The sequence below is a fragment of the Perognathus longimembris genome, chromosome 2 (assembly GCF_023159225.1).
Source record: "Perognathus longimembris pacificus isolate PPM17 chromosome 2, ASM2315922v1, whole genome shotgun sequence".
Taxonomy (NCBI): domain Eukaryota; kingdom Metazoa; phylum Chordata; class Mammalia; order Rodentia; family Heteromyidae; genus Perognathus; species Perognathus longimembris.
Window position 1 is genome coordinate 91,898,825 of NC_063162.1, and position 10,699 is coordinate 91,909,523.

General features: G+C 37.0%; 1 protein-coding gene across 1 annotated transcript in view; it reads right to left on the minus strand.

Annotated features, from left to right (window-relative positions):
- Positions 1 to 2,272: 2,272 nt before the first annotated feature.
- Positions 2,273 to 10,699, minus strand: part of Hdac9 (histone deacetylase 9) — an 805,515-nt gene continuing 797,088 nt past the window's right edge. The window contains exon 26 of the mRNA XM_048339733.1: positions 2,273 to 3,428. Coding sequence (XP_048195690.1) covers positions 3,389 to 3,428 — 40 coding nt within the window. The 3' untranslated portion in view covers positions 2,273 to 3,388. The remainder of the gene's footprint in view (positions 3,429 to 10,699) is intronic.

The window sequence follows — 10,699 nt, forward strand, 5'->3', positions numbered from 1 at the left end:
TAAAAAAAAAACCCTAAAGTTTAAAAGTGCTGATTTAAGAAGAAATTTCTCCCAGGAGACTTTTCATATGATCATTCTATTTTACTTCCAGATGGAGTCTGTAAAGACACCCAGTAAATCCACAGGCTTTGCAACTGACCTCCAGAAATAAAACAGGCCTGAACTATTAGGAGAGACCCATGCTGTAATTTCTGAAGTCTTTGTGGGAGATGACCCATTTGCAAGGCCACCATGTTTTTTCAGTAAGAGTACATGGTTATAGTAAGCATTGAGGACAAGATTTTTGCTCCTAGGAAGGGAAATGTAACTTCCAAGTGATTGTTTTTAATAAACATTTAAATCTGTTTTCTCCAAAAGTGGACTTCTATCTCTATTACAGATGATATAAATGTATTATGATATATGAAAATATTTAATCTGAATATTCTTGTCCCTAAGTAATGATAATGAAGCTTCTGTTTACATTTGAGGTACATTTTGCTCAGTATTTAACAGAAATGCCTAGGTTTTATTTTTCAAGCTTAATATATAACTCCAAATTTTACTGTTTGAGTGAGAAAATTGACTCCCTAAGTTTTTGTTTTGTATCTATTATGAATCCAGTACTAGCATTATTTACTAGTAGCCTTCTGAAAAATTTTATTTCCATTTACCATATATGATTTAGTCTTGAGACAGCAAGAGAGCTTATGTAATTTTCCTTCAAAGTATAGCTCAGCTGAAGTATCTAACTGATATTTCAAGGACCTTTTCTTCAGTGGCCTATTAATAGGACCCATTGTGTGCAATAAGGTGGTGTAAACATGTGTGAGTATAGAAAACTACACCAAATGAAACTTCCCATTCAGAAAATACTAGTCTATTTCAAGAGAAGTGTTGAGAGTATAAAAAAACAAGTTTCCATTCTCTTCTCCAGGGATGTACTCTTGATGTAATGGTCTAATTAAACAGCACCGCATTCTGTCCTTACAATTACATTCAGCTATAGTCAGTCCACTCCACTCCACAGTTTTCTGCCTCTCCTGGTATCTCTCCCCATGACTCTACCTGTGGCAAGTTGTGTATGGTGTCACATGGAAGATGTGTGAATAACGCATTAATGTGTCATGCTTTAAACCCAAGTGCTCCCAGAGATGTCCTGGAGATAGGGCTTTATCAGATGGATGGGTTGGCATAAATCATGGTAGGAACCATCAGTATATTAGTAGCTCATTAAATTTTCATTACGTTCATTTAAAAAAAGTATTGGGGAGGAAAAAAACAGTAGTCTTGGGGACTTAGAATTATGAAGTTAGTTTTAAAACTTGCCAGTTACATTTCTAAATAAACTAAAGGTAGAGGACTTTTTAAAAGCTTTTGGCTCTACTATCTGGTTTTCCTTAAATAAATTTCCTCAAGCAGTTACTACAAAGTGACATGACCTAGAAAATGTGACTTATATGTATTTTTCTGAAAATGTCAAGAAAATAAAAACTTAAAAATCATTACTAGAATGAATCTAGATTAACAACCCTTATGCAGTGAAGGTAATTTTTACCTAACACTGAGCTACATTCCATTTCAGATTTTCTGTTTCAAAGAGTGTCTCAAATTTCTAAGATGTTAAACCAAATATTGAGCCACTTTTGTATATGTAATAAAAGTCTTTAAAATTAAAATGGTAATCCTAAAAAAAAACAAATGCATGAAAAACATAGTCTGACTGTATAACAAAAGGGAGTTGTATAATTCTACTTGAGTGAAATCTTTCATCTTTGATTTACAGGTTGGAGTCCTCCTTAACTAGAACCATATTGTACCATATCTTTCCTATCATGGCCTTCCCTAAAACCTTGTTTTAATTAAGGTTTCTTTCAAATTTCTGAATAAAAGCATGACAATCTTCACTTATGGATTTAATATACCATTTGAGTTAGTCAAAGATGTAAAAAGAAACACCAGCTATTTCAAAACTATCGTCAGATATCGAGTGTGTGAGGTACTATAACCTCACACTCTTTAGGTGTTGTAGTAACCATTTAAATATAGTTTTCAGAGGTAGCAGGAGAAACCTGCTTCTCTTTTAGTTAGTAAACTGCTTTTACTCTCAGAAATATATGTCCTTTATCTTTGACCTCTGCCACTAAGGCAAAGCGTGGAAAGGTTAAATTTTGTGTTTGTTTTCACAGGAAGGCACAGCTTCTTAGTTCACTCAGTTTAAGGTGACTTCAGGTACACAGTACCTTCATTAACACATTTCAATGATCACGAAAATTTAGTGACAATGTTTAAGCTATGTGAACCTCAGTGGTTTCATAGCTAAAAGAACACTTGCAGATAAAGCAACAGTGTTAACCAGGGAAGTAAACAAAATAAATACTCAAAGCCCCTGAATAATAGGCGAGAGACTATGAGTGATCTTCAATTTTTCTAAAAGAAGAAAGGATGAAAGATTTTGTTCTAAAGAAGCAGCAGTGGGGGGTGTGGGCATAAAAGAAAAAGCGAGAGAATGTGTTTCTGATTGATTTGGAAAAAAAAATAAGATCATCTTTGAAAAATTATGTGCTTCTTGAAGACATAGAAAAATCCCCATAAAACATATACTTAGAAGTTCTGTTGCCAGGGGATAGAGCATAGGGACCCACATTGTCCTACACAACTGCATGTGAGGAGATAGATGTTAAAGATGCAGGATATTTCTCAAAAAAGTGACATAAAATATTGCACCATGACATACAATTATGTGAGTTTCCTTTGGCATCTGGCTTTGAGATCCAGTGTGCTTTATTTTACTGTATAAAGCCCTACCCCTGGCCCTCCATCTTGGAATTCTTACTGGTTGAACTGTGTGGTAAAAACAAATGCAAAATAACAAAACAAAAGAAAGGAAACCCAAACCCACTGCCATCTGTCTGGAATTGTTACTCATTCATAGCTGAGAGCATATCCTGTAAACAATTTAGGACTGCTTGAAAAAAAATTGTCCAATAAAACACAGATCAGAATGTCAGGAATGAATATGTTTCGGCTTTTGCCGCAAGTTTCCCTGGCTGTCCTAGCTTCTGAAAATTTAACAATACCTAATGCCATGTTGGATGTTTCTAGTTCCATACCTCATGTCTGGGAGTGGGTCACCCAGCATAAGAAAAGCATGCTGGAAGCAGTTTCTTCCAATCGTGGTTTACTGTAACTTTAGAATCACAGTGGTTAAGTTTCAGGAATCTTTAATGCCCTTTCAAGTCCATCCAAAGAACAAGTGAAGCTGCTGTTCAGAATTTTGTGCCCAGTGTTTATGATCCATCGAACTGTGCCACCCAAGCAGCAGACAAGACGTGTCTGAGGGTGCTGGGTGGGGGTGGGGTTACACAATGATGTCACACACAGGAAATATCGGGGGAGACTTGGCACTTCATGAGGCTGACTCCTCTTCCATGGGCTCACAAGCAGCTCTGTAAAAATAAACAAGCAATCAGAATACGGCATAAGAGTACACAATGACATTGTAGATTTTCATGCATAATCAAAGCTGATTTTTCAGCTCTCTCTGATGTTTATTTGTGTTATTCAGTTATCCATAAATAGAGTTTCTTTCCTAGGAAGTATAAACAAATGTCAAGTGGAAAAACATTTTAGATCCAAGCAATCATTGGAAACGTTCCTGTTTATATTAAAACATGTCAGAATATTTTATAACTCTAGCTTCCAAAATGTACATGTTTTGTGTCTAGTGCAGTCCAATAATTTATTGAAAAAATTAGCTATGATATTTTTATTTTCAGAGCAATTTCAGTGATTTCCTATGGAACCAGTTTGCTAACAAGAGCAAAGGACCCAGCTTGCTTCTGGAGGAGACTCACCAAGGCCCTGGTTTTTTTGCTTCTGTTTTTTCATAACTGGATTGGCCCTCTGCCGGAGGCATTGAAAATCAAATTCTGAATTTGATTAGCAAATCGCTGCTTACAGACCCAACATTTTTATAAGAAACGCACTATGGCAGTGTATAAATAGTTTTATTCGGCATCCTCTGTGGGGAGCTCTGCTCAGCTAAAACCAAAACTAATTGCTTGAAAATTTATACTTGAGAGTTAACCTTAATTTAGTAACACGTTGAGGGTGTCTTAAGGCAAACTTTTAGAATGATTTTCATTTAGTCAAAAGAACAAATTGTAGCAGGAATCCAAATACATGAGGTATTTGGATTGTCCTGGGAAGTTAGATTAGTGGGATCAGAGATGCCAGAATTGAGCTTGAGTCTGAGTACTTTGGTCTGCAACTGTTGCAATTGCTACTGTTAGAAGTCCATTTTTGTAAAGCTATGGTTTCAGGTGTGGACTCTGAGGAAAGACTTGTTTTTCATGGGATTAATGAAGAGTAAAAAGATATGAAGGAGGTTGTAAAAACAACAAATAGTGTGAGGCACTAGATATTACTTGGGATTCATTTCTTCAGCACCACTCATGCACATACAGTCTTGACACATGGTCCAAGATAAAAGAAACAGAGTGCATACAGAATGGTCCTGTGTAGGTGATGGAGTAAGTAGTTTTCATTTTATCCTTCATGTTGTTTATGTACTTTCTAGGATTGAATAATGGATCCACTTTCATATGACAAAAAGGTGTGGTGTTTAAAGCAATCTGTTTATGGAGACAAATGAACTAGCCATATTATTTTCTAGATTTACAAGGGAAAAGAGGCAAGATGGTTAAATAAAATAGTTAGCACTTAGCTTAGTATTGTTATGGCTGAAAAAAATGAAGAAAATATATTATCTGTGGAATGGCAACAAAACATCTTAGCATTAAAAACCCAAAGAATAAGAAGAATTATATATTTGTAATTTCACAATATGAAGAATGAAAGTTCTAAAGGATTCCATGAGGAAGATCCCTCAAGCCCCTCATTTCTGAGGGAGTTTATGCCTGTCCAAAAATACTCAGGATCGGAGGTTGTGAGAAAATGTGGTGTTCGCACATGGAACATGAGATAAAAAACTATCAAAGTGAATCATACTTATTCAAATCATTTCCATCTGATCATTTGAAGAGAAAAAAATTTAAACTTTTTTTAAAAATTTAAACTTAAGAAAGCATTTTCGAAGGTTTCAAAGCTAGTTTATAAGTAAATATGCATGCTTTTAAAAATTACATCTGAAAATGTGTGGACAAAATGTTGTAAAAGAATGACATTCATTGTTCTAATGGATACTGAAGCACCCTATGCCTAAACTAAAGTTGTAGTGAGTTGATCTTTTTCCCTATCAAGGACCCAACTTGTCTGCAACTCCAGCATTGGTTAGTGTGTGGACAATGCCCAGGGGGTCTCTTATGTAGGGGGCACCTGCTTCCTTTCTGTGAAAGGTCTGTGTCTTCCCCATAGGTCCAACCTAGGCTCTGCTGTGGTGAGCAGGTGTCTATGCTGTGACTCACTGATGGGCAAAAACTGAACCTCTTCTGTTGAAGCATAGACTTGCAAGTTGAATGTTGTAGCACTTTGAGATGTATCTTGTTCTTGCTCCCCCTTAAGCTCATTTCTGAAAAACTTCTTTTTCAAAAACAGTCCACATACTTCTTACCTTTTACTATGTCTACATACTCACTACTGACCTAATCTCCCCTGTATCTTGCAGCATAGATGGGTTAGTGCACAGTAATGACTTGGGTTTCAAGGTAGGTGTACCGTATACAAATCCCAGCTCTGTCAGTGTCTAAAATGTAACCTTGAGCAAATTAATGTCTTTAGCATCTCAATTTTCTCTTTAAACTGAAAATATGCATTCTTCACTTCTCTTCAGGGATAGGGAACAAATTAGTTAAGGCTAAGAAAACTGTATAGTATATAAACTGTAAAGTATTAATTCCAGAAGAATTGCATTACTTGTCTCTACCAGTGCCACAATTTATAATATCTATTTTCCCATATCCATAGCTCTCAGAAGAGGTGATATTTATTTTTTTTAATTTTTCTTCCAGGGACAAAGTCTGTATGTGTAGATCAGGCTAGTTCAAACTTGGAATGTTCCTGCCTCCATCTCCCAAATTCTGGGATTACAGGGAAACACCACCATTCCCAAAAGACATTTTTACTCAGTCCATATCCCTATGTAACTATTTTTGCATGTGTTCTAAGCACTTAGAAATTAAGTTAATGACAGGTTGTGTGTGTGTGTGTCTTAGTAAAGAACTTGATGGTGTGCTCATATTATCTTGGATGTCTATCTTTTCATTTACTATATAAAATTCTACATATTCTTCCACTCTGATTCAGTGACCTCTGGCTCTGTTATTAGTTCTCTATTCCGTATTCTATGCTGTCTTCTTTCCTTTTATATAGAACGATATCTAAATCTTATGAAATAACTTGCATTTATTATACCTGATTGTTCATGTTTAGTCCTGTTTTAAAAAACAAAGCCAATCTTTAGCAAATGTAAAAATACATTACCTTCCATGGGAACAAATTACTTTGTAGATATGATTAACGTTTATGGATCTTGGAATGGTGAAATTATCCAGTGTAATCATGGAAGCTCTTAAGAGTAGCAATCCTTTCTTGCTGCAGTCAGAAAAGCTGTGATGACTGAGGAAATGTCAGTGAGATAGGAAGTTACTGGCTTGGAAGATGGAGAAAGGGGCTATGAGCCAAGGAATGTAAGCAGCCTCTAGGGCTGGAAAAGGCAAGGGAACAGAGTCTTCCCTAGAGCCTCCAGAAAGGAACACAGACTGCCAACACCTTCTTTTAGCCAGTGAGATCAGTGTCAGACTTCCAACATAGAGAACCTCTCTGTTATTTTAAACCATTAAATTCTTAGTAGCTTTTACAGCAGCAGTAGGAAACTACTACAATTCACTTAGTACAAGAACATTTTGAAGAGTGTGAGGCTGTTTTGCAATTTTGGCTCCCAGCACTTTGGCACAGAGAAATACTAAGGTATTTAAAGAGCTAATGAACTTGATGTTTTCGCAGGGTCTTCATCATTAGAGAATGATCCTGCAATCTCCCCCAGCATTACCCCCATGTACAATTACTTTCGGCTTCCATAGAGATGCTCTGAACAACTCTCCTTCTCCTTTAATATATTTCCTTGGCCAAACCATCTTCATGATCCATCTGGTGTAAGGAATTTTAGTTAGCCATTATACTCTACAAATGAATTTTATCAGTGTCACTATGCAAAAGAAACACAGATTAAACTGAGGAAGAATAAAAGTGATACAGATAATTATAATCCAACATTTATGGAGTATTTCTTTAAACTAGGTGTTATGTCAGTCATCTAGGATATATTGTTTTATTATATGCTATAAACATTTCTTACTTTAAACTAAGTCAATTAGATTTCATAGGGATTAAGTATTGGCCTTTTAGCACAAAATTAAGTGTGAAGAGTATAGGCAAGCTGACTCAAGTTGACTCAAGAAATAAACAAAGATAATATGCATCTGATTTTACCTGTTCAATATTTTTCATGTTTTCCAATTAAGTGCTGTTTAATACAGGACTGTTGGGGGGGGCTCTGGACCCCGTTCTCCTCTGTCTCCCGGGGAAAATGCCTGAACCCCAAAAACTATGAGAGAGCACTTGGCCTTGTCTTCCACCAGCAGAAAGCAAAGGCATACTCTCGGGGACCGCGTTAGCCAAGGAGAGTGAGCTACCAAAATCTCCCCCACTGCCCCTTCTCACGTGTTGGCAATAGGCGCAGAAAAAAGAAATTCCAGGGAGACAGTCTGAGGTTTGACCTGAACTCAACGCCCAGGAGGCGGAGGGAAGGATTTTATTATGGTGATGAAGGTGGGAAGGCGGGAAGGAAAAGACTTTGCTAGTTGCTGAGCCGGGCTGTCTCGACAAGAGCGGCATCCTGGGACTCCCCCCACAGGCTGACATCACGCCCCAATAGGACCGCCTCTGGGCACCAGCGGCACCATTTTGAAGGCATCCACGTGGACCCTACATCCAGACGGGAGGCAGGCCGAGCCAGAACTACTTCTTCCGGTTCTGGACTCAGAAGGCATAGGAGTGGCTTCCGGCCATAGGGGTCCCAGGACGGGAGGAGGGGAGGGTCAATTGGGGACCGCCCCTCTAGGCATACAGCCAGCATCCCCACACAGGACAGAACATTGAACTCTGAAATACAGAACAGGGCATGAGTTTATTCCATGATATGCCAAGTCAGACCTCATATATCCCCCAAGAAAATATCAGGCACCATAAGTAGATAAAATAATGGCCATGGTGCCCGGAAAGAGGCGGTTTTCCTTCTCTTTCTCTTCCCTTCCTTTCCCTTCCCTTCCCTTTCTTTCCTTCCTGCCCTGTCTTGTCTTGTCCTGTCCGGCCCTGTTCCTAGAACCTTTCAAATTTTAGCCTACTCAAATAAGTTTTCATTAACATTGGGAGAAAGTTAAAAATACAACCATGGTTCCCATGGTTCCTTATTATATAATGATTTGAAATCATTTATGAGAAAATTTGCCAAAATGTGGGAATATTGATGGTTTAAATACATGAGACTGCATTAAGAAAATCAAATAAGATTTACACTGCAATCAATGGCTCAAACATGCATCTGAAAACATTTTCATGATTTGTTATTGAGTTATGAAAAAAGACATAGTTAGAAATTCTAGAGCATAGATATGGTTCTAAAATTTTAATAGCTGAGCACACTGAAGTCTTACTCGCCAGAGAGAACTTTTTCTTGATCTTCAGCAGAGCCTGAGATGGTATCCAATACTAAGTCTCAGTAGGGTAATGATGAAGCCTTTTAAAACAGAGTTAAGAAAGTCAAAGTACAAATCTTTTAAAGGTGTATTTTCCTAGCAAATAAGCAAATTAAGATTTCAATTTCACTTCTAAAAAATTAATATGTGTATATATATATGTATGTGTGTGAATGTATTTGTTGCATATATATGTTGCATATATATATATATGTTGTATCTACCTATCTATGTATCTTGGTATCTATCTGTCTATATGTGTGCTAAACAATACATGAAATAAATGGATCAAACCCGTGTATTTTTCCTTGGCTATATAATGAGTCCAATAATGGTTTGTCTTTCATCCTCCCTCCCTCCCTCCCTCCCCTCCCTCTGCTCCTTCCCTCCTTCCTTCCTTCTTTTATTATTTCTTCTCTTTTTTCTTTTTCTTTCTTTCTCTTTTCCTCCTTCCATCTTTCTTTCTTTCTTTCACTCCTTTCCTTTCCCTCCCTTCCTTCCTTCCTTCCTTCCTTCCTTCCTTTCTTTCTTTCTTTCTTTCTTTCTTTCTTTCTTTCTTTCTTTCTTTCTTTCTTTCTTTCTTCTCCCTTCCTTCATTCCTTCCTTTTGTCTTTATTTTTGTTGATCTACCAATCATTTATTTTCTACCAGAGCCCCTGTCACCTGCAAATTACGATGTTTGACACCTTTATATCAGCTGTCTTCAAATGAATTCTCACTTATCTGTCATTTCCTAATTATTTATTCTTCAAGGTCCACCAATTTGCTTATAAAATGAAATGGTTCTTTTGACTGTGTTCCCCCCTCCCCTGTCCAAGAAAAATGAACAGAAAATACTTGCAGTGGTTCTTAGCCAGGAGCGCTTTATCCCTTATTCACTAGTGGTAAGTGAGTCAGATATGAGTTGGCCAGGAAAAGAGCTGCCTTACCCAAAATCTTAGTACAAAATGAGTCATCTCACTCCAAACACCAAGAGATCCTGCAAAATAACTGGCAAGTATTTCTTATAAAAAGAATCTTGCCTTTACTCTTTTCCATCCATTTAGTTCTCTGATTTTTTCTAATTTTTCAATTTCCTGTGTTCTTATAATATTGCATTCATAACAAAGGCCCAGGGACATTTCTATCTCTTTATCTTACTTTGAAAGTCATTTTACCCTATTGAGTAGTAGGACAATTCTGATAGCATGTCTTTAGAAGAGTAAATGTTTCCTCTCATTCTCTGTTTGTCTTCCTGTCTGTCTGCCTCTCTCTCTGTATCTTTCTGTCTCTCTCTCACACTCTTTCTCTCTGTCCATCTGTGTCTCTGTCTCTCTAGGTCTTTCTCTGCTTCTTGTCTTTCTCTCTTTCTTTCACTATCTCTTCCTCTCTCTGTCTCTTTCACTCTCTCCTCCTGTCTCTGCCTCCCTGTCTCTCTGTCTCTTTCTTCCTCTGTCTCTGTTTCTCTTTCGTGACTCATTCATCAGTAGTCAAGAGCTACTTCTGGAAGAATCTCCATTTTCCTCTGTTGAAAAAAAGAGTCCAAAAATATAGAAAATGTTTCAAGCAAAATGATTTTTCTTCTCACAAGGAAAATCAATCACAATAGATATATTTGTCTAAAACTGATCGATGAACATGAAACAGACAGCAAACTTTGAATTCTTCTTTCCTATTCCCATTCTCTCTTTGCTATTGGATGAAGATTAAAAGTCATGAAGCTGAGGTTTAATTCCTATAGATTTGCAGGAGCCAAGCAAACTATTTACCTGAGGATAAACAAGTATGCCTTTAAAACCAAGTCCTGCCAAAGTGCTGAGATTTTTCTAATACCAGAGCCTCATTACATCACTTATTATTGTTAATTATTCTAAGCTTTGTAATTTAATGGGCAAAATAACAATTGATTTCACTCAGGGTGAAATTCAGCTTCATTTTTCTATATTAAATGAATTCTAAAGAATAGCTGTGCTCCTTTTATATCCAATAATAACAGATGTTAGTTTCCTCACTTTTATGGCCCT